The 24,450-nt window shown below is 42.9% G+C and overlaps 1 protein-coding gene across 5 annotated transcripts; it reads right to left on the minus strand.

Annotated features, from left to right (window-relative positions):
• Nucleotides 1-1,010: 1,010 nt before the first annotated feature.
• LOC101102072 (nucleoside diphosphate kinase A 1) lies at nt 1,011-12,288 on the minus strand. Of its 5 annotated transcripts, XM_027974744.3 has the most exons (6): nt 12,232-12,288; nt 10,501-10,610; nt 5,364-5,493; nt 2,958-3,059; nt 1,805-1,917; nt 1,011-1,318 (listed from the first exon to the last, which is right to left on the minus strand). In XM_027974744.3, the coding sequence occupies exons 3-6, from the start codon at nt 5,487-5,489 to the stop codon at nt 1,201-1,203; spliced, it is 459 nt and encodes a 152-aa protein (XP_027830545.1). In that variant the 5' UTR covers nt 5,490-5,493; nt 10,501-10,610; nt 12,232-12,288; the 3' UTR covers nt 1,011-1,200. The 5 variants fall into 5 exon arrangements, with proteins under 5 accessions (XP_027830545.1, XP_042111717.1, XP_004012798.1 ...); XM_042255783.2 differs by lacking the exon at nt 10,501-10,610 and having other exon boundaries at nt 12,247-12,288; XM_004012749.6 differs by lacking the exon at nt 10,501-10,610.
• Between the last annotated feature and the right edge of the window lie 12,162 nt (nt 12,289-24,450).

Consider the following 24,450-nt stretch of genomic DNA (forward strand, 5'->3'; position numbering starts at 1 on the left):
GTTTGTATACTTATATCAAATCATGTTGTACACTTTAAATATCTTACAATTTTGTCAACTATACCTCAGTAAAACTGATGGGTGGGCAGAGGGAGGGCGGAATCCAAGCAGGTATGGCACATAGAGGTGACGATAGTCGTAAAGCTCTAATCCTTGAGGTGGTCCAGGGATTCAGTCCCCTCCATCCAATCCAAGACAGATGTTACCACCCCTATATCCAGCTTCCAGGAAGTTGGGAAGTAGGATTACCTCTTCTTTTGCAAAGCACAACCTTAAATTTACCACCTTCACTTTTTCACATCTCTTTGGCCAGAATTTAGTCCTGTGGCTCTATCTACCTGCAAGCTAATAAAATCAAGCTAATTAATATAACCATAGCTTCCCATAGTTACATTTCCTCCCTCCTTCCCTCTCTCTTGTGGTGAGAACACAGATCTACCCAATCTAGCAAATTTGAAGTATACAATACAGTACTGTTAATTGCAATCACAGTGATCAACATTAGATTTCCAGTTTGAACTTATAATTTCCATACAAATACATCTTGTCTCTGTTAAAGCACCCAAATCAATATCCTAACAAATCAAAACTCTTTACAAAATAACTCCTGCATGTTTTAAGGTCATCTCAGAAATCCAGGCCCACTATCCACATAGCTTTTCTGTTTTGGAGTAGTTACAACTTCTCACACTCGCCCAAACACTGAATCCCTGAGAGCTTCTCAAGAGCAAGAAAGATATTAATATCTTTTATTTCCAGGGAATCCTTGATGTATATAGTACAGTTTGGGCAACTAAGCAGATCCCTGGCAGATAGCTGTTTGACTGGCTCAGTGCCAAGAATGGACAGAATGCAGGGGAAAGAGGGACAGGCATAAAAATGTGTGTGTATGTGTGATCTCTCAGGCCAATATAAATAATTTATATGGTATTTACACTCTATTAGATTAGCCAAGTACCTAAAAAAAGAATACAAAGCAATACAACAAAACAAAAGTAACTCAATGACTCTTTCCTTGAGATGAAACATTTTAATCTGATGATAGCATATAACACTGTACATGGAGCACCCACAGCTCCAAGAGTTTCCCTCCAAATGAAAAGCAAGTTCTCCGAAATAACCAGGTTTGAAATGGCCTGGTCCTTGCCTGCGGGAGGGGGGGAAACTAGCATGGGATGAGCATTGTGGTCTGCTTCCAAGTCACTCGTAGATCCAGTTCTGAGCACAGCTCTTGTAATTCACCAGTTCCTCAGGGTGAAACCACAAGGCAATCTCCTTCTCTGCACTCTCCACGGAATCACTGCCATGGATGATGTTCCTGGATGGGGAAAGAGATGGCCAGAACCAGGATTAAACTGCCCAGAAGCTCCCCTCATTCCCATTGCCAGAAAGCCTACAGCCACAAGAGCAGGATAAAAAAACAAAGCTCCATGTACATTATTCCTTGTCAAAAGAAGAAACCTATGATTGCCATCAAAGTAAGGATAAAGAATTCCCTCCACACAGCCAGCCCTCTGATGTTCAGCCCATCTGAACACTAATGCAAGCAGTGGGAGCCTTCAGGAAGACTCTGGCCAGGTTCTACTCTCCCAGCAGAGGCACAACCATAGTGATGATGATGACCAAAGGCAGAGGGCCTGCAAGGCCAAACTAAGAAAAGCCAAAGTAAGAAAGAGGGAAACAATACACTCTGATTATAAATGGATCTGTATATGGCATCATGTCTACCCTCAGCTGCAGAAAACCAAATTCTTACTGTACCTAACTTGGATTTTAGATAAGAGTAAAATGCAACAACCCCTACCTGCCAACTTGGATGCAAAAGTCCCCACGGATGGTCCCTGGCTTGGAGTCCGCAGGGTTGGTCTCCCCAAGCATCACTCGACCTGTCTTCACAACATTCAGTCCCTCCCAGACCTCCAAGGACAGAAGAAGATATGGTTAAGGAAAAAAATCAATCTCAGCAGAAAATCTGAAAACTATTAATTCAAAAAGAAAATAAAAGGCTCTCATAAAATGGCATTCATTCATCGAACAAGTATTTATGGGGCATCTAAGTGTTCAGCACTGGGAATACTGGTCTTCCTGCACTCTTCTTGCTTTTCTACTATCTATTCTTGACACAGCAGCCAGAGTGGACTTTTTAAAATACCAAGCGTAAAAAACTCCTACAGCCTCCCAGCAGTCATGAAGTACAGGGCCAAGACAGCCCTACATAATCTGGCCTCTGCCTCTGCCACTGAATAAATCTCACCCAACCTTCCCTTTCACCCACCAGGTTTCATCTATTCCAAACGTCCTTCTGTACTTCAAAAAGTTCCCCACCCCAGGTTCTTTGCACATGCTATTTTCTTGGTTGAGAATGCTCTTCACTCTATATTTGTGCATAGCCGGCTCCTTCTCATGCAGATCTCAGTTTGAAAATCATGTTTCTTGACCACTCAATCTAATGTGGCCACTTCCTATTATGTCATCTTATTTCATTTCTGTGCATCACTAATCATTAGCTGCTATGTATGATTTTTGGTTTCTTTATTATCTGCCCATCCTCCCTTTTCAGGATATACAGGCAAGGAAAGCTATGAAAACAGTTACCTATTTTTGTCTCATTCATGATTATATCCCCAAGTGTCTAAAAAAGAGCCTGGCACAAAGATGACAACCAATACGTGCTCAAAGAAGAATTACTACAATAAATAAGACACAATCTCTCTACCCTCCAGGAGCTTACAATCAGGCATCTCTCTCCTGATGTCTCCCAGATATGAGTCTTCAGCTCACCAAGCAAATGTATTTTGCCTTTGGTGAGTCAGAAAACTCATACCCTAATTGTCCAATGCCCCAGTCTCAGCATCCTCGCATCAGTGAAGACCTGGCATTAGGAGCAGGAATCACAATATTCACTCTTTGCTCCCAACTGAGCCATCTGTATCAACATCCCAAACATGTACACTCACCATGGCAACCACTGGCCCTGAGTGCATGTATTTCACCAGGCCAGCAAAGAATGGACGGTCCTTCAGGTCAATATAGTGCTCCTTGAGAAGGTCTTCAGAAGCCTAGCCCATAAGATAGAGAAAGAAATTTCATTCCCAAACTATTTAAGCACAATTTAGTTATTTCCCACTCACCAATCCTGCTATTTAAAACGTGAGCTCTCAGCTCACTTGTTCTATTATAATCTAATTCACTCAACTTACCAAAAGTGACAGGGACTATAAGTGCTCCAGCTTTTACCAATTTTCCCCTATTGTCCTTGATTGATCAGCATAAAATTACAGAACACTAGAACTGAATCCAGCCATGGTATTTTAGACAGGAAAACTAACAATACGATGAATTTGCATTCCCAAACAATTCTCAACTAAAATGTTAGAGGGAGGTGGTCTCAGCATTGGATGAAAAGCAAACTGAACCAGAGCATTTCTCATCACATTTAAAAAATAGCAAAGGCCCAGTGCAGTGACCATGCAATTTCCACAGGTATTGCAAACCACCCAAAAGCACATGCCATCTAACAATAAGTCACTTTACTAAAGAATAAATCTTTCACGTTGCAAGGCTGGTATCTGGGAACAAATCAGACTAGTTATAGAGAGCAAACCATCTGCTTAGCAATGCCAACTCGACTCACCTGTGTTTCCTCTTTGCTACCACTTACATGCTCCTTAAGGGTCTAATGAGATCCCTTAGTTTTCCCAGTTCTGTAGTACTGCTTCGTACAGAATGCTGCACACTTCAGTGATACACACAAACGTGGGGATTTGCTGCCAAAAAGCACATCCTGAACATGCTATCGTTCAGCCCCATTGATCGTCTCTTGCCAAAGTAAAATTACACAGCCACATCGTCACCCCGTTAGTATTCATCCTGACCCATCCCTCAATCCATATGGGAGACTTGCAGTGATTGTCTCCTGATGACCTTCCCTTACCAACATTCTTTTAATTCTATTAATTGGCGCTGGCTTTTTTTGTGTGTTGGTGCGGGAGGCGGGGACAGGTGGGAGGGAACTCAAGTTTTCCTTCACATCAGATTTAAATAACCCTGTAGGCTCATGGCAGCTATCCCCCAACCCATTCTTCACCAAGTCCAGGCCCTTGATAGGAAACAGTCTAAAGGACAAAATGTATGCACTTAAGGGTCAGAGAGCCCTGCGTGAAAATCCTAGCTACGTCACCAACTGGGTAACCACACGTTACTCAAACTCTCCAAGCCCCAGTTAGCTTCCTTATCATTAACAACCATGGGAATAGAAATAAATACTTCTCTGGGTTGTCATGAGAGCTAGTGAGAAAACACATGTGCCCAACACATGGTAAATATCTGATCAATAATACTTTGATTTCCCTTTATCTTCAAAACCTAATTCAATATACAAACTCTCTGGAAAGCACTGCTAATCCAATCCCTGGTTCTAATCATTCTATCATGCTATCCCCTCAGCATTAACAGCAGTCTGCTCCCTTTTATATTAACACACTTTTTCTAAAACATCACATGGGAACTATAGTGCAAATCAAACAAAATTTTAAATGCACTAGATGGGGAATTTCCTGGCAGCCCCAGTGGCTAGAATTCAATGCTTTTACTGCCAGGGCTGAGGTTCGGTCCCTGGTCAGGAAACTAAGATCCCACAAGCCATGCAGCGCAGCTAAAAGATAAAATGCACTGGGAAAGTCCAAAGTTGACTCTCTTTCTCTGATTCATTCACTAAAGGTGACTCTTAATAGGGGGAAAAAAAGATGATCCCCTAATGTATTTGCTTTGAGAACTTAAGTTATTTCCCAGGTGTGTTTGAAGAAGGGTTCTTGGCCAATCAATCCTTTGGAGTTTTTGAAATATTGCTTTGCAGGTATCTTGCAAGGGCATTTGCTCTCTGTTTCAGGTGGGCCTCCCCAAGGGCACAGCCACAGCTTTCCCCTATATGCCCAGATAGCGTCTAATACATGCTAGACACTAGGCAGGTGGTAAACAATGATAAAAAGACTTCCTTGCTGAAAAACAATTTGCCTCAAATGGTGGGGGGGTGGGGGCAAAGGTGAGGGTCAGGGAGTCTCTAAAATGATCTGCTCAGGAAGCTCAAGATCAGCAGCTCAAACAGGTCCAGGGCTTTGTGTCAGAAATCACTGTGTTACAGTAATATGTGGAACTCTGCACTGCCAAGAGAAAAGGGAGGCTACTTCTGAAAGTCCTGAATAACTCGCTGTATTCCAAGACTCGGTGGAGAGGCCACAGTTTCAGGACATTTATTCACTCTAAATGGAGAAATCTAAAATGATCTGAAGGGAGAGAGAGGCTGACCTACGGTGTTCCCCTATTTCTATGAAGTAATAGAAACAGCAAGAATGAAGTCCACTTACCCGCATGAATTTCATGGCAACAAGACGGAATCCCTTTTGTTCAAAACGCTTGATTATTTCTCCCATGAGGCCTCGCTGGACTCCATCGGGCTTGATGGCAATGAAGGTGCGCTCGCTGCTGGCCATGGTCCTGGGGATAGGCAGGTGGAGGGATGAAGCAACACTGAATATCCTGCCTACCTCATTATCCTTCTCAAGCAGATTATCCCACAAAGCTGCTTTAAATCTGTGACATCAATTCCAGGACTCTCTAGTAAAAACCTAATTCCACCTCAGTCCCCCCATCTATGAATTAATATCCCGGAGTGGAGAAGGGTCGAAAAGCCGGGGTTATAATTCATTTGATTGAATAAGCTTCTGTTAAGTCATATCAAGTGGATGTGACTGCCAGTTCACCCTCAATCTGGACCCAGGCGATCAGAGGCTCCTCACTCCCTCCCCTGTCCTTGGAATATACACTCTGTACACTGTTCCCATAGCAGGAGCCATTCAAGGATGCAGCTTTGAGAGAGGTAAGGTGTTACTGAGACCATCTGCACAGAACATGTGACTGAACCCAGTTAAGGCCTCTATATGATTTAAGATTCTGCTGGGTGGGTACAATGCAATCAGCCAAGATAAGCCTCATGTGTATGTTCCCTGTCTTATTAAAACTGCCACCTTCCAACCTAGAGTGGTCTGCCTCTTTGGTCTCTCCTTGCCCTCTACTCTCAGGGCCAATTTGTGAACTAATAATTGGGGAACCAGCCAAGACACTGAAGAAATGGGCCTTGAGAAAGAAGCATCCCTAGAGGAACTCCAAGCTGAATATCTACCTCTATGTGGGGAAGGTGGCCTGTATGTCTGATGCTTGTGGACCACTACAGGAGAACAGGGATGCCCCGGAAACCCTGGCTACTTTAACATGTTTGTTAGAGAAACTACACAGGCAACAATGAAGAGAAATGAATGGTTGCCACAGCGGGCAAGCCACTGGCCCCAGATGCACCAGAGGCTGAAGCTTGAGTTAGCTGGAAGAAGTGCTGAAGTCAGAGAAGAACATGCAGGTATCCACTGCTCTGCCAGCTCTGGGGCTGGGAGACAAGGTAAAAGAGCAGGCTGATAAGTTGGAGACCTTAGCTTTTATGTAGCAAAGCTAGGAGGGCACAAGCTGCTGCAGATTAACGTCCAAGTGCTGTGACAAAGCCTGATTAGCGCACTAAGAGACAGAATCCTCGGGAAAGTGAGAAGCACAAAGGGGAGGATGTTGTAGTGATTGACAGTGAAACAGATGAAGCACTCGACGTTGTCCAACCTCTAATACAAAGAAAAATTTTAATCAGTAATTACCCTAGACTTATGGAAATAGAGAAATACACCCCAAAACTTCTAAGAGAAAACTTGCATTCTTTCTCTGTCTCTTGAAATTGTAAATCTTACCATGTGTTTGAAATGTAAATATCACAGGAGATAATTAAAACATTGCCCACAGATTGAAGAAAGAGGGTGGGGAGGGGTGTGAAAACACAGTCTGCTATAGGACCGCCCTCCCACAAAATCTAGTCTTCAGTGTCCATCAAAGACAAGTACAAAAAAAAACCTTGTTGGCCACGCTGTGAGGTTTGAGTGATCTTACTTCTCCAACCAGAGACTGAACTCGTGCCCCCTGCAATGGAAGCATGGGGTCCTAACCACTGTACCGCCAGGAAATTCCCAAATTTTTAAAGTCTTCTCTACAAATATTAGTAAAAGGCTTTAGCCATGTGAGTGGATACCGGATTCATGGCTCAAGTTTTGGAGAGACAGCTATGGATTCTTTTATATCACATATATATATATATATATATATATATATATATATAGGTGATATATATATATTTCTATGGATTCTTTGTGTCTGTCTGTATTTCATATGTCTATGGATATATGATATATATATAGGTGATATATATATATTTCTATCTCCAGAGAGTATTGTCAAAATCAATTTGTAAAAAAGCTCTATTTAGTTGGCCTAAAGAAAAATAAGCTTTGATATCAATAGTGTACTTATGAAAGCTGAAACAACTTTCACGTGCTCAAAGGACAAAGTTTTGTTGGACTACTGGTCTGTTCCTTACAGGATTGTGAGAGGCTTTTCTTTACCTTTTGAGTAACTTGCCTAGAAAAAGATTCTGTGTTTTATCAAAATTTCTTGTGCTTCATGTTATCTTTCTCAGGTCTTTGATTCACAAACATTTTTTTTTTTTTTGCCTTTGATGGAAGCTGAGGACTAGATTTTGTGTGAGGGGGGGTCCTCTAGCAGACTGTTTCCACACCCCTCCCCACCCTCTTTCTTCAATCTGCGGGCAATGTTTTAGTTATCTCCTGTGATATTTACATTTCAAACACGTGGTAAGATTTACAATTTCAAGAGAGAAAGAATGAAAGTTTTGGAGTTTTGGGGTGTATTTCTCTATGAGTCTTCTCTATTAAAAGGGCTAAGTTTGGGTTGTTTTGTTTTTTTATCAATTATGTAACTTTCTGTATTTGCCTTTGGAGTCTTTGTAACTTAAGTTAAATAGAAAACTATTAATTCACAGGGACCTAAGATCCTATTTAATCGTGTTTTAAAACCTTTTGGTATTTTTGATAAGCTCTCCAAAAATTTATTCCTAAATAAAAGTTTTGTTGACCTAGAACTAACTCTCGGATTTTCCAGAGAACCTCTAGAACAATTCAAAAGATATATTCTCTTTCCTTATAAAAGAGAGATATTAAACTGATTAGCCTATTTAATATACTAAATTATATGGGAAACATTATCAAATAAGTGATGTTAAACTTTCTTTGGGGTATATTTGTATGAAATTTCTAAAAATCTGCTATGTCTTGGTATAATGTTATCAACTATAATTTGTAAATGTGTATCCAAAAAAAATCACATTTTCTTATCAATTGAATTACAATGAACTCTCATAAGATCTTTGCTACTACTAAGTCACTTCAGTCGTGTCCGACTCTGTGCGACCCCATAGACGGCAGCCCACCAGGCTCCCCCGTCCCTGGGATTCTCCAGGCAAGAACACTGGAGTGGGTTGCCATTTCCTTCTCCAATGCATGAAAGTGAAAAGTGAAAGTGAAGTTGCTCAGTCGTGTCCAACTTCGCGACCCCATGGACTGCAGCCCACCAGGCTCCTCCATCCATGGGATTTTCCAGGCAAGAGTACTGGAGTGGGTTGCCGTTGCCTTCTCCGATAAGATCTTTAGCTATAGCCATTTAAAAGGTTTTTTTTGTCATTTACAGTCATTGTTTTACTCTGATGATTTGCAAAACTGTTCCTGCAAAAGTGTTTCATCTTGGACTTCCCCGGTGGTCCAACGGTGAGGAAGCCGCCTGCCAGTGTAGGGCACACAGGTTCGATCCCTGGTCCGGATTCCATATGCCACAGGCAACTGAGCCTGCGCACCACAACTACTGATCCCACGAGTCACAAGTACTGAGCCCAGGTACCGCAACTACAGAGCCTGCATACCCTAGAGCCTATGCTCCAAAGAGAGGTCACTGCCATGCAAAGCTCAAGCACCACAACTAGAATAGCCTCCACTCACTGCAACTAGAGAAAGCCTGCACGCAGAAATGAAGACCTGGTACAGCGAGAAAGAAATTATTATTTTTTTTAATGTGCTTCAACTTCAAGGAGATTTATGGAATACTTTTTACAAGCATAAGTCACTGATAACTGAGATCAATTTGCCTTCATGTGAGAGAGGCAGAAATGGATATTTCAAGGACTTCCCCATGGCTACCTGCACAACCCCACATGCCAAAGGGTGATAGCCCAAGGCTTGTCCCTGTTTCCTTTCCCCACTTCGATAAAACAGGTCCATTACATCAATGATATGATAATGTTAACAAGTGATGACTTGCCCCTGCTGTGGGACACTCTGCAGGCTTTGTTGGAACATCCATGAGGGAGAAGGTGGGCAGTGCATTCACAGAAAATTCAAGGCCCAGACACCTTGGTAAAGTTTTTGGCAGTCCTTTGGTCACATAAATTGTCCCAGAAGTTGTCACTGTTAAGGTACAAGCTTATCCAACCCCTAAGAACGTGAAACAGGTACAAGGCTTTGTAGGAACTGGGGGGTTTTGGAGGACTTTTATTCCCCACCTGGCACAGTGCCTCCATCCCTTATATCACCTGGTAAAGACAAGGCATACGTGGGACTGGGGATTACAGCAGCAGTCTTATTAGAGCAGCAGATTATTTTGCCTTTGAGATGGAAAAGAATACCAGTGAGGCAAATTAAAGCTCTGGGCACTTCCCAAGCTGGGCTACCATTTGAGTTAGATGTACCTATAATTCCGGAAGGTCTGAGTTGGGCACTGTGGCAGAGAAGGAGAGTACCCCTAGGATTTTGGTTCCAGCTCTGGAAGAGAGCAGAAACCCAATACACCCCACAAAGCAACAGCTTCTAACACTGTACACAATGCTCCTCTGGGCAGAGCTTCTCACAAAGGAACAGCACATCATGGAAAGAACTTCCCTTCCTTTGAAGGGGTTGTTAAGAATAAGTTCCATCTACCCTCCTCTGAGTGAACTCCGGGAGTTGGACAGGGAGGCCTCTGATGGACAGGGAGGCCTGGCATGCTGTGATTCATGGGGTCGCAAAGAGTCGGACGCAACTGAGCGACTGAACCAAACTGAACCCACCTTCGCCATGGCTCAAACCCTCACAATGACTAAATGACCTGTCCATTTGTAGCAGATGAGCACCCTACCACCAGTCCACTGTCTCTAGAAATGTGGGCGCTTTAGGCCCTATCCCTGGAGGAGGAAATGGCAACCCACTTCAGTATTCTTGCCTGGAGAATCCCATGGACAGAGCCACCATCTTGGTTCCCTCCATTGGCCTGGAGGACATTAAAACATACAGACAGACCCTTACTCAGTTCATCCAGCAAGTCTTAAATGACTTGTGCAAAGCCCATCTTAACCGAATACTAAAATAATCTTTAATGAGAAAAGCTGTCCTCTAAAACAGAATAGCCTTGGACATTATTACTGCCTCTTAAGGGGACTTAGTAAATCAATGGTTCAAATTATGGGGCTCTTGATGGAGAAAAGTGTTATTTATTTTGAGAATCATCTAAATCTGTCTTTTCTCTTGCACGTGCCTTTATATTGTTGCTGTGGCATCTGCCTCCACTGCAGTCAGATAGCTGCCAAACAAGCCACCTCCACGTGGCAGAACCACTTGCTGACTTCTCAGGGCACACTTCTGACCCTGCAGAAGGAGAGGGGGTGAGACTGTAAGGGCTGGTCACAAGGGATGGAGTATTGGAGGAGGTTTTGACCATCAGTTGACACTCCAGCTGATCCCAGCAATTGCAAGCTCCTCACCCCCACCCCTGTCCTTGGGATTTACACTCTGCCTACTGTCCTCACACTAGGGGCTGATCCAAGGACAGCAGCCTTGAGAGAGTCAGGGGTTGTTGAGGCCATCTGAACTGAACCACGTGACTGTACCTAGTTAAGGCCTCTATATATAATTTTAAAATTCTGGTGGACAAGAGCAGAGATCTACTCATCTTGCAGCCACCCAAGATAGGCCTCAGACTCTGTTGCTCATTACACCTGCCACATACCAATCTGAGTGGCTGGCCTTTCTTTTGCCTTCCTTTCCTTCTGTGTACAGGAGCCAGTTTTCAAACTAACACAGTATTGTGTACCCAATACTGTGGCAGAACTAAGGCAGGAGATTTTTAAAAAGACACTATCTTTCTTAACTATCCAGATGAGGGAAACCACAGTGATAATGTAAAGAGCAGTCTGAAATGGGGTTTGACCTACTGCCACAGTCATGGTTTTAGACCTAGAAGGGGTATTAGAGATTCTTTCATTACAATCTCCTTTTACAGAGCACCAGAATGAGGACCAAAATCCAGATCACCCAACCCTATGCAACTTATGCTATGTCATGAGACATAAAGCATATTCTGACCAATAAATGGTGGATTGTGGGAACACTAAAACCATGAGTAATATCTGACATGGGACATCACGCTGGAAGGAAGCCTAGAGAGAACCGATTCTAGACTTTTCCTTTTACAGAGAAGACTGGGCTTAGAAACTGATCCTTCTCCACAAGATGAGAAAGGAGTCCTTTTATCTTGAAAGACAATCCCTCTGGCAATTTCTGGCTCTCTCTTCCTGTACTTTAGTTACCTCTTATTACAGCACTGTAACAATATATTTGAATTTTCTGTTTATCTGTCTTTCCACTGGCCTGCTGCATCTATACAGGGATGGTTTACTTCTGTGTCTGTCCTACTACCTAGCCACAGGGCCTAGCACTCGATAAGAGCAGAGAAAATCTCTTAAATGATAATCACCCTGCACCTCCAAGAAAAAAAGACAAAGCCCCAAAACTGGTGGAGAACTCCTAGTGGAAGCTTAAGGTAAGCACCGCTTCCCCAGGAGAAAATGGGACTAAAGCGCCACAAACAGTCCCTAAGGACATACACCGACACACCCAGCTGTCATTCATTCTGTGTGTACGTGTAGGTGCGTGCTCAGTCGTGTCCCACTCTTTGCGACCCTGTGGATTTTAATCCGCCAGGCTCCCCTGTCCATGGGATTTTCCAGACAAGAGTACCAGAGTGAGTCATTTATTGCTGCCCAGAAACAGGACACAACCGCTACAGTCGCGGAAAGGCAGCCACTGGCAAAGATAAGTCCACGTGGCGTTGGACGTGAGCTGACAGGTTTGGACCAGTAGTCGGGCGCTTCCCTCCGATCCGATCCCCCGGCCAGCTCTCTAAGCAGAACAAGTCCCACCTCTTCACCTCCTCCTTCCCAGACTCCACTCGTTTCCCTTTTCTCTCAGGAGCCCGAACTCTTCTTACCAGCCCTCCTGCTACCTGGCCTTCAACACCGTCTGCGGCCGCCAGCACCGGAAACGCGCCCAGGTCCTCCAGGTTCCTGGCACCCACCCGCGCGGAACGCTTCTGCCTAGATCGGCTGCAGGAGGGCCCGTTTTGCTGCACACCGCTCGCCTACGCTTCCTCCTGACAGTCCGGCGTCGTTCTAGGGAGCAGCTGCTAGTCTTGTTTTTCCCTGCACTTCCGGCAAGCCACCTTCCGCCATTTTAAAAGTTTTATTTTTTTCGTTAAGATTCTTTGATTCACTTTCTTTTTTCTCGACCAAATTGGCTCCCGAGAGGTGGCGCTCACGCGAAGTCTGAAGAGCTTCTGACCTAGAAGTAGACCGCAGCCCTGTTTTTACATTTACTCGTTCTTTCCAGCCAAGCACATTTACTTATCCAAGTAGCGTCTGTGTACCAGGCGCTGTTTCAGGGTCTGGGGTATGGCAGTAAGTTTTCTTGAAGCTGGCGATGGGATTGAGAATGGGGATAAACAATAAACAAATGAGCAAATTCGTATGCAATATATTATGTAAATGCTGTTTTTAAAAGCAGGATTGAGGGGAAGGTTGAGAAGTGAATCCGCCTGCCAGTGCAGGGGACAATGGTTTGATTCCTGGTTCAGGAAGATTTCCCCATGCCAGGAGCAACTAAGACTGGGTGAGCCGCAACTGTTGAGCCCGCCCACTGCAACTACTGAAGTCCATCCACACAGCTAGAGGCCACTGTTCCACAATAAGAGAATCTACCGCAATGAGAACCCCGGGCCCCACAACTAGAGAGTAGTTCCCCTTGATGCAACTGCAGAAAACCCAGGCAAAGCAACAAAGACCCAGCACAGCCAGAACTTAATTTTTTTTTTTTTTTAAGTAGCATGGAAGAGGTCAGATTTCTAAAACACATGCATACAAGCACACACATACACAGAACATCCTAGGAAGATCTGGTAAAACATTTAAATCCAAAAGACACAGGAATAAAAGTTTCCCAGTAGAAGGCCTTTATTTAAAAACAGAATTCTGAAGATATTTTTATCAAGCCAGCTTTATAATTTAACTTCATGTAGGATAAAAGAGTTTCCTCATTTTTAGGGCATGATTTTCTTTAATTTCCAATTAAGTAAATGCTTATAAGTTGTGTATGTACATTAGCCTGACTGGAGTATTAGATGTTTGGCAATTTATTGTTTGTTTTTTCTTTAAACCTTTATTTCTCATTCTGAAGTCGGTTTGTCAAACTAAAATTGCTAGTGATGATCGTGTATTGAGCCAATGCTCTCAATATATTGAGCCAAGCTTGAGAGCTTGACTCCTCTAGGTTTGACCCCAGAGTTGTTTGAGTCCTGTCTTACGTGTCTTGGGTTCTCCCGGTGGCACATAAGTCTACCATGGGTGATCAGATTGCAGAATTGCCGGTTCCGTTGGTTTTTATTTTGTATTGGAGTATAGCCGATTAACAATGTTGTTGTGATAGTCTCAGGTGAACAGCAAAGGGACTCAGCCATACATACACATGTATGGATTCTCTCGAAGTCCCCCTACCATCCAGGTAGGCACATAACACCGAGTAGAGTTCCATGTGCTATACAATAGTCCCTGTTGGTATCCGTTTTCAATAGTGTGTGCATGACCTTCAGAAGTCTCTAACTTTCCCGGCCCCCTGGCATCCATAAATTTATTTTCCAAATCTGTGCATCTCTTACTGTTTGTAAGTAAGTTCAGTTGTATCATTTCTTTTTAGATTCCAAATATAAGGGATGTTATACAATATTTCTCCTCTGTCTGATTTACTTCGCTCAGTATGACAATCTCTAGGTACATCTATGTTGCTGCAAATGGCATTATTTCATTCTTTTAATGGCTGAGTCATTTTCCATTGCATATACATACCACATGTCTTGGGGCTTCCTGGGTGGCCTGAGTGGTAAAGAACCCGCATACCAGTGCAGGAGACGTAAGAGATACAGGTTCCATCCCTAGGTCAGGAAGATTGCCTGGAGAAGGAAATGGCAACCCACTCCAGTATTCTCACCTGGAGAATCTCATGGACAGAGGAGCCTACCGGCTACAGTCCATGGGGTCACAAAGAGTCAGACACGACTGAAACAGCATGCGCTCATGCACACAATCCATTTTCTATCGACGGACATTTAGGTTGCTTCCGTGTCTCAGCTACTGTAAGCTGTGTTGCAATGAACATTGGGGTGCATGTATCTTTTCAGCTCATCTTTTTCTCTGGATATATGCCCAGGAATGGGATTACAGGGTCACATGGTAGCTCTGTTTTTAGTTTTTTAAGGAACCTCTATACTATTCTCCATAGTGGCTCTACCAATTTACATCCCCACCAACAATGTAGGAGGGTTCCCTTCTCTCCACACCCTCTCCAGCATTTGTTGTTTGTGGATTTTTTTGGTAACAGCCATTCTGACTAGGAATAGCTAGTGTGAGGTGATAGCTTATTGTAGTTTTGACTTGCATTTCTCTAATAACTAGTGAGGTTGAACATCTTAGTGACGTTTAACACTTTTTCGAACATCTGTTTTTCAAAATGAACATCTATTGGCCGTCTGTATTTTCTCTTTGGAGAAATGTCTATTCAGGTCCTCTGCCCATTTTTCGAGTGGGTTTTTTGGTTTGATGCTGTTAAGCATCATAAGGTGTTTGTAAGTTTTGGAGACTAATCTCTTACCGGTCACATCATTTGCAGATAGTTTCTCCCCATCTATGGGTTGTCCTTTCGTTTTGCTTCCTTTGCTGTGCAAAAGTTTTTGGATTTAAGTAGATTCCATTTGTTTATTTTTGTTTTTACTTCCATTATTCTGGGAGATGGATTGAAAAAGATGTTGCTGTGATTTATGTAGAGAGTGTTCTGCCTGTTTTTCTCTAGGAGTTTTATAGTTTCTGGCCTCACATATAGATCTTTAATCCATTTTGAGTTTGTTTTTGTGTATGGAGTTAAAGAATGATCTAATTTCACTTTTCTATGTGTGATCTAATTTCATTTTTTCCAGTTTTCCCAGCACCATTTGTTGAAGAGATTGTTTTTCCAACATTGTGCAGTCTTGCCTCCTTTGTCATAGATTAGTTGACCGTAGGTGCATGGGCTTATTTATGGGTTTTCTATCCTATTCCATGGATCTATATTTCTATTTTTGTGTCAGTACCATACTGTTTTGATGACTGTAGTATAGATATGACTGTAGTATAGCTTTGTGTTATAGTCTGAAGTCAGGGAGCCTGATTCTCCAGCTCCATTTTTCTTTTTCAAGATTGCTTTGGCTATTTGAGGTCTTTCCTGTCTCCATACAAATCTTCAGATTTTTGTTGTTGTTGTTCCAGTTCTGTGAAAAAATACCATTAGTAATCTGATAGGGATTGCACTGAATTTCTAACACAAATTCAGGGTATCTACCTGAAATGCAGGAGACCCGGATTCAATCCCTGGATCTGGAAGATCCCCAGGAGAAGAGAAGGGCCACCCACTCCAGTATTCTTGCCTGGAGAATTCCATGGACAGAGGAGCCTGGCAGGCTACAGTCCATGGGGTTGCAAAGAGCCAGACATGACCGAGTGACTAACACTTTCACTTTCACTTTAGATAGTATAGTCATTTTGCCAATATTGATTCTTCCAATCCACAAATACAGTATATCTTTGCATCAGTTTATGTCTTCTTTGATTTCTTTCATCAACAGCTTATAGTTTTTGGAGTACAGGTCTTTTGTCATCTTGAGTTGGCTTATTCCTAGATATTTTAGTTTAGTTTTTGATGTGATGGTAAATTGAATTGCTTCTTAAATTTCTCTTTGTGGACTTTCATTTTTAATGTATAGAAATGCAACAAATTTTTGTGTATTAATTTTGTATCACAGAATGACCATCTCTTATTTGTGTCCCCAGTTGAGCATATAATTAATTAATGAGTGGCTTTCCTTATAGGTACAGCTGCCTGAGATGAAGGCTTGCATTTACCACTTCAGCAAGTTTCTCAGTCACCTGAGAAAATCGTTGTGGGCCATGAGGAAAGAGTCCCTTCTTCAGAGCTCAGAAGCTCTCATAAAGTTTCAGGTTTGTTTGTTTGTTTTCAGTAACTCTATCAAGGTGCCCAGTTCAAGGAAAAATTACAAGCCAGTCTTTCCCATAGTAACTCAGTCCCGCCTTACTCAGTATTTAACTGAGCAAAATCTTTCCAGTCCTTAAGCTGAGGATTCAGTTTAGTTCAGTTGCTCAGTCATGTCCAACTCTGCAACCCCATGAATCGCAGCATGCCAGGCCTCCCTGTCCATCACCAACTCCCGGAATTCACTCAGATTCACGTCCATCGAGTCAGTGATGCCATCCAGCCATCTCATCTTCTGTCATCCCCTTCTCCTCCTGCCCCCAATCCCTCCCAGCATCAAAGTTTTTTCCAATGAGTCAACTCTTCGCATGAGGTGGCCAAAGTAACCTGAGGATAACCACTTAGTATCTAATTGAGTTTTCCTAGTGTCTTTTACATTGAGGGTAACCTACTCAATGGGTTGTTGTTCAAAGTTGTTAAGTCATGTCTTGACTGTTTGTGACCCTATGGACCGCAGCACACCAGCCCTCCCTGTCTCTCACCATCTCCCAGAGTTCGCCGACATTCATGTCCATTGAATCCAGCCATCTCATCCTCTGCCACCTTCTTCTCCTTTGCCTTCAGTCTTTCCCAGCATCAGGGTCTTTTCCAACGAGTCAGCTGTTCTCATCAGGTGGCCGAAGTATTGGGGTTTCCGTTTCAGCATCAGTCCTTCCAATGAGTATTCAGGGGAGATTTCCCCTAGGAGTGACTGGTTTGATCTCCTTGCTGTCCTAGGGACTCTCAAGAGTCTTCTCTAGTCTTTACTTGATGCATAAACTGAGCAAAATCTTCCCAACCTTTCAACTGAGGATAACCCAGGTACTTCTTGAAATTAAGTTTCAAGAATAGCCTATTCCCCTATCAAATAAAATTTAGTATTATCATCCAATGACAGAAGATCCTAGAACCAGGAAAGACTCACCTAAATTCATCTGGACTCCCTGTGGAGGCAGATGGGCACAAGAGGTCTCTGCTGGTACCAAGGTTCCACATACTTGTAGAATTCAGGCAAAGAAGAGGAATCTGCTCTGGTCTCTTTGTGGTCACCATAACTGTAAACAACCAAAGAAAAAATCCACAACCTAAAGTTGAGAGCTACATTTTATTTGGTGGGGATTTGTAGGACTCTAAGCCCAGGAGGCAGCATCTCAAATAACCCTAAGAGAACTGCTCCAAGGAAGTAAGGAGAGTGTCAGGTTATATAGAAGTTTTGCAACAAAGGGCAGGTAGTCTGAACATCAAAAAACATCAAAAGATTTGTAAATTAAGAAGATCATATATCACTGCATGGTGACTGCAGCCATGAAATCAAAAGACGCTTACTCCTTGGAAGAAAAGTGATGACCAACCTAGATAGTATATTCAAAAGCAGAGACATTACTTTGCTGACTAAGGTCCGTCTAGTCAAGGCTATGGTTTCTCCTGCGGTCATGTATGGATGTGAGAGTTGGACTGTGAAGAAGGCTGAGCGCCGAAGAATTGATGCTTTTGAACCGTGGTGTTGGAGAAGACTCTTGAGGGTCCCTTGGACTGCAAGGAGATCCAACCAGTCCACTCTGAAGGAGATCAGCCCTGGGATTTCTTTGGAGGGAATGATGCTAAAGCTGAAGCTCCAGTACTTTGGCCATCTCATGCGAAGAGCTGACTCATTGGAAAAGACTCTGATGCTGGGAGAGATTGGGGGCAGGAGGAGAAGGGGACGACCGAGGATGAGATGGCTGGATGGCATCACGGACTCGATGGACGTGAGTCTGAGTGAACTCCGGGAGATGGTGATGGACAGGGAGGCCCGGCGTGCTGCGATTCATGGGGTCGCAGAGTCAGACATGACTGAGCAACTGAACTGAACTGATATGTCCCTAGTTAAGGCATTTAGCTCTTTTCTGTATATGGGATGATACTAGAGTCTGGGTTCACAGAAATCATTACTTTGATATGCACTTCAACTATCTGGGGCCAGTATCTTGTGTTTTCACATACCAAGTTTTCTCAGGGCTCACCAGCTCACAATTGAGGGCTGCAATCGCCGATGACTGTGACATCCTTGTTTACTGATATGGCAGGTAGAGTTTCTCAAAACTCTACCTAAACCTCCACCTAAACCTCCCACCTTAAATGAAAAGTCACTCCAAATGGATCATAAATTTGTAAGTGTAAAAATATGTGAACAAAAAAAAGGGTTGGGGGGAATGTTGCCTGCCATTTCAGTAAACAAAGACTGTTGGCTGTCATCAAACCATTAACCATTGTAACCTCTCTAGTGGTGCACCATGAAGGGAAATCAAGAGAAAAACAGGATACTGGCCCTAGATAGTTAAGATGTATACCAAAGGAATAATTTTAGTGAAACTGCTTTTTTCCCCTCAATGCATCTCTTTTTTGTGATTATGAGTAATTTTTTTAAATGTTGATTTATTTTAATTAATAAGGACTGTGTTAATTTCTGCTGTACAGCGAAGTGATTCAGTTATATATGTATATATATTCATTTTCATCCTCTTTTCCATTATGTTTTGTCATAGGATATAGAATACAGTCTTCTGTGCTATACAGTAGGACCTTGTTAGTTATCCATCCTATAAATAATAATTTGCATCTGCTGATCCCAAACTCCCAGTCCTTCCCTCCTCCAACCTCCTCCCCCTTAGGAACCATAAGCCTGATTTCTAAAATTGATTAGCAGTAATCTTTTGATGCTTTTGAACTGTGGTGTTGGAGAAGACTCTTGAGAGTCCCTTTGACTTCAGGGAGATCCAACCAGTCTATCCTAAAGGAAATCAGTCCTGAATATTCTTTGGAAAGACTGATGTTGAAGTTGAAACTCCAATACTTTGGCCACCTGATTCGAAGAACTGACTCACTGGAAAAGACCCTGATGCTTGGAAAGATAGAAGGTGGGAGGAGAAGGGGATGACAGAGGATGAGATGGTTGGATGGCATCACCAACTCAATGGACAAGTGTTTGAGTAAGCTCTGGGAGTTGGTGATGGACAGGGAGGCCGGGCATGCTACAGTCCATGGGGTGGCAAAGAGTCAGACACAATTGAGCAACTGAACTGAATCTTTTGATGTTCTACTAACCTTTTTTTTTTTTTTTTAATAGCAAAAACTATATATTCTGACCTTTCCCTTACCTCTTTGGATCAGTTCCTCAGAGTTATCTGAGAGACTGTTTCCCAGCCTCAGTAAGGTCATTAAATAAACCTTAATTCATAAGTTTTAGGCTGTGTGTTTCTTTTAACTATAAAAAGCTTAGAAAAACAACATGGTAAAACATCTTTAGGACCAATGGCCAGGCAGAGTTTTCAGAATGGCCACCAAAAGCACCATCCATATAAGGAAAACACTGATAAATTGGATCTTATTGTTGCAGGTATGGGAACCCCTTCCTGTGCCCAAGAGTAGGCCTTTGTCTAACATTCAGAAATGAATTGTCCAAGGAAACACATAGGCTAACAAAGCAAGAGACTATTGGGAAGGTTTGCCCAGGTGGAGAGCAGCAGGGTAAGGGAAGCCAAGAGAACTGCTCTGCCGCGTGGCTTACAGTCTCAGTTTTATGGTGATGGGATTAGTTTCTAGGCTGTCTCTGGTTGGTCGTTTTGACTCAGGGTCCTTCCTGATAGCACACACATCACTTAGCCAAGATGGCTTCCAGCGAGAAGGATTCTGGGAGGACATATGGACTGGTTTCTCCTGTCTCTTTTTGACCTTTCCTGAATTCTTCCAGTTGGTGATGGCTTGTTAGTTCTGTGTTCCTTACGAGGATCCTCCTGTCGTAAAATTACTCATACAAATGGCTACTGTGGTGCCTGGCCAGGGTGGGCAGTTTCAGTCAGTGTTTGCCCTAACATTATAAAAATTAAAATCTTTGGCTCTTCAAAAGACCCTGAGGAGAGGGTAAAAACACAAGCTAGAGGGTTGTGCTATGTTTAGTTGCTCAGTCATGTCTGACTTTTTGTGACCCCATGGACTGCAGCCCGCCAGGCTCCTCTGTGCATGAGGATTCTCCAGGCAAGAATACTGGAGTGCGTTGCCATGCCCTCCTCCAAGGGATCTTCCCAACCCAGGGATTGAACCCAGGTCTCCCACATTTCGGGTAGATTCTTTACCAGCTGAGACACCAGGGAAACCCAAGAATACTGGAGTGGGTAGCCTATCCCTTCTCCAGGGGATCTTCCTGACCCAGGAATCAAACTGGGGTCTCCTGCATTGCAGGTGGATTCTTTACCAGCTGAGCTACCAGGGAAGACAGAGGGTGGGAAAAAATATTTGCAAGCCACATATCCAACACAGCCCTTATATCTAGATTATACAGAGAATTCTTACAACTAAACTGTTAAAAAAAAGATCAATTAGAGAATGAGCAAAAATAAGAAATAGACATTTCTCTTAAAGAATATACAGATAACAAATAAGCAACTGAAAAGATATTCATCATTAGCCATTAGGAAAATGTAAAAATCACAATAAGGACTTCCCTGGTAACCCAGTGATTAAGAATCTTCCTGCCAATACAGGGGACACGGAGTCCATCCGTGGTCTGGGAAGATTTCACATGCCATGGGGCAACCAAGCCCATGGACCACAACTACTGAACCCTGCATACCTAGCTCCACAATGAGAGGAGCCACCTCTATGAGAAGCCCATGCTCTCCACAACTGGAGAAGTACTCAACAAGGCAGACCCAGTGCAGCTAAAGACAAACAAATAAATAAAATTAGTTAAAAATTATAATGAGATATCGCTAAACACCTATGATGATGGCTAAAATTTTTGAAAAATAGTGATGGCATCCCACTCCAGTACTCTTGCCTGGAAAAACCCATGGACGGAAAAGCCTGGTAGGCCACAGTCCATGGAGTCTCAAAGAGTCGGACATGACTGAGCAACCTCACTTTCACTTTTCACTTTCATGCATTGGAGAAGGAAATGGCAACCCACTCCAGTGTTCTTGCCTGGAGAATCCCAGGGATGGGGGAGCCTGGTGGGCTGCTATCTATGGAGCCGCACAGAGTCAGACATGACTGAAGCGACTTAGCAGTAGCAGTGAAAATACCAAATACTCTCAAAGAGGTAGAGGAACTGTATCTACTCATATACATTGCTGGTAGGAGTGTAAAGTGGTACAGCTACTCTGGAAAAATTTGGCAGTTTCTTATAAATCTAAGCATATGCTTACTGTGTGATCCAGCAATCGCACTCTTGGGTGTTTATCCCAGAGAAAGTGATTTATGTTCTGTTCACACAAAAACTTGTACACAAATTATAGTGTAAGCAGATAAGGTAGGGGGTCCCCAGAGAAAGAGACCTAGCGATGGTGTTTTTGACTTTAAGAGAAGCCATTTACTTTGTGATCAAAGTCTGGCCACAAGGCTTGCCCTTGAAGAGGGCTCAGTAATTACGGATTCTGAAGGAACTAAAGAATGCCGGAACAAAGAGAAAGCAATCAAGAAGCAATAGTTTATTAATAAAAGAACCCTAGATCCTGAAGGGACATGCATAACAATGTAATGCATATCTTTGAGTTCAGCAGGAACTAAGGCCCCCACCCTTGTGGAGGATGGCTATAGGCTGAGATCCCAGACTGGTCAGAACCTAAGGACTAATAATATTGACATATTCTGAACCTCATGACTTCAGTTAACAAAAGCTTGAACTCTGTCAACCTTTGTCCCAAATCTAAGCTAAATTCTCTGTTCAAGCCCCTTCATGAAGATACATGTACCCTTAGCTTAAAGCTTTCCCAATTTTGCTGTTGGGAGACACTGTTTGGGGAAATATCCTTGGTGTTATCCTTACTAGCTGTAAGTGATAAATTCTTCCTTCTCCCACACTTTGGCTTGGATGTGTCCTTTTGCTTGACACTCACAAAGAGATGAATCCAGTTTTTTAGTAAAAATAGAAGCTTTTTTTTATAATAGCCCCAAACTGGAATCAACCCAAATGTCCATGATTCACTTTGCTGTACATCTAACACTAACACAACATTGTGAACCAATTACACTCCAGTAAAAATTAAGAGACAACAACCCCCACCCCAAGTACAGAGCACTATGTGAGTGTGAAGTCGCTCAGTCACGTCCAGCTCTTTGCGACCCCGTGGACTGTAGCCTAGCAGGCTCCTCCATCCATCGGATTTTCCAGGCAAGAGTACTGGAGTGGGTTGCCATTTCCTTCTCCAATGGAACACTCCGTTCAGTTCAGTTCAGTCGCTCAGTCGTGTCCAACTCTTCGTGACCCCATGAATTGCAGCACGCCAGGCCTCCCTGTCCATCACCAACTCCCGGAGTTCACTCAAACTCACATCCATCGAGTTGGTGATGCCATCCAGCCATCTCATCCTCGGTCATCCCCTTCTCCTCCTACCCCCAATCCCTCCCAGCATCACTCAACAATAAAAAAAGAAACTGCTGATACATGCCATAACTTGGGCAGATCTCAAGAGAATTATGCTGATTAAAAAAAGCAAGTCACAAAAAAAATTACTTTCTATATTGTTGCATTTATATAAGATTCTTGCTGGTTTTCAATTTTATTTTTTTGGCAATATCACACGGCATGCAGGATTTTAGTCCCCTGAGCAGGGATCAAATCCATGTTTCCTGCCTTGGAAGCATTGGTCTTAACCACTGGACTGCCAGGGAAGTCTCTCTTGTTTTTATTTTTTAGTATTCTTTTTAATTTTTATTTATTTATTTTATTTTTGGCCATGCTGGGTCTTTGTCGCTTTACACAGGCTTTCTGCAGTTGCACTGAGCAGGGACTACTCTTCATCCCTGCACGTGGGCTTCTCATTGCAGTGGCTTCTCTTGTTGTGGAGCACAGGTTGTAGGCACATGGGCTTCAGTAGTTGCAACACACAGGCTCAGTAGTTGAGGTACATGGGCTTAGTTCCTCCTTGGCTTGTGAAATCTTGCCAGACCAGTGATTGAACCCGTGTCCCTGCATCGGCAGGTGAATTCTTATTTACTGCACAACATTCTTGAAATAATAAAATTATAGAGATAAAGAATAGATTAGTGATTGCCAGGAATTAGTGACTAGAGAAAGGGCAGGGTACATCCTAAAAGGGTAGCAGAAGGGAATTGTGTGGTAATGGAATTGTTCTGTATATTGATTGTGGAGTGGAGACAGTTACATGAATCTACACATGTAATAAGGTTGCACAGAAGCATACACATACCAAAAAAATTAGTGCATGTAAAATGATGAGATTCGAATAAATTCTGTGGATTATATCTATGTCAATTTCAATATTGTAGTTTAGTTATACAAGATGTTACCATTCGAGGCACTGGATGAAGGATACATGGGCTTCTTCATACCTTTTTTATTTTTATTTTTGCAACTTCCCATGAGTCTAAAATTCCAAAATTAAAAAAATTTCTAAACAGAATCAGAAAAACTGATTGAGGGCTTCCCTGGTGGTCCAGTGGTTAAGAACCTGCCTTGTCATGCAAGGGACACCGGTTCCATCCCTGGTTTGGGAGTATCCCACATGCAGCAGAGCAACGAAGCCCATGTGCCACAACTACTGAAGCTCACACACCTCAACGGAGAGTCGCCCGCATTCACCGCAGCTAGACAAAAGCCTGTGTGCAGCAGTAAAGACCCACCGCAGCCAAAAAATAAAGCATAAATAAATAAACCTTTTAAGAAAACAAAAACTAATTGAGACTCTAGTAGTAGTCTAAGTGGGAGATGATGGTGGTTTGCAATGGGTGGTGACGAAAGAAATGTAGTTAGTTACAGGGTATGTATTTAAGGTTGAACCTGAAATAGGAGGGCAGGGGGCAAGGCACAACCCATAAAGAATGACATAGCTATTGACAATACAACATAAACTGGTTTGAACCAACTAGGCCCAAGATAGAGGAAGACTGGATTCCAGTAGACCTTGAGCCTTATTATATGCTCATTGAAATGCATTTGTATGCTAACGGACTCACCTGAAGGCACCATGACAGTTGAAGGCCAACTATTAAAGACCAAAAGTGACCAGTGGCTCAATTCCTAGACATCCTGCCTCTTCCCCAAAATAGTTGGAATAATACTCTCAGCTGGCCCATTAAAAACTTGGTAACCACCCTGTATTTC

This window comes from Ovis aries, chromosome 11 (genome assembly GCF_016772045.2).
Source record: "Ovis aries strain OAR_USU_Benz2616 breed Rambouillet chromosome 11, ARS-UI_Ramb_v3.0, whole genome shotgun sequence".
NCBI classification, from domain to species: domain Eukaryota; kingdom Metazoa; phylum Chordata; class Mammalia; order Artiodactyla; family Bovidae; genus Ovis; species Ovis aries.

Coding starts and splice junctions, on each gene's coding strand:
- LOC101102072 (XM_042255783.2), bottom strand. CDS start 5,489: ATGGCCAGCAGCGAGCGCACCTTCATTGCCATCAAGCCCGATGGAGTC. Junction 3,060..5,363: donor TTGCCATGAAATTCATGCGG/GTAAGTGGACTT, acceptor CTTATGGGCTAG/GCTTCTGAAGACCTTCTCAA. Junction 1,918..2,957: donor CAGGGCCAGTGGTTGCCATG/GTGAGTGTACAT, acceptor CTGTCCTTGGAG/GTCTGGGAGGGACTGAATGT.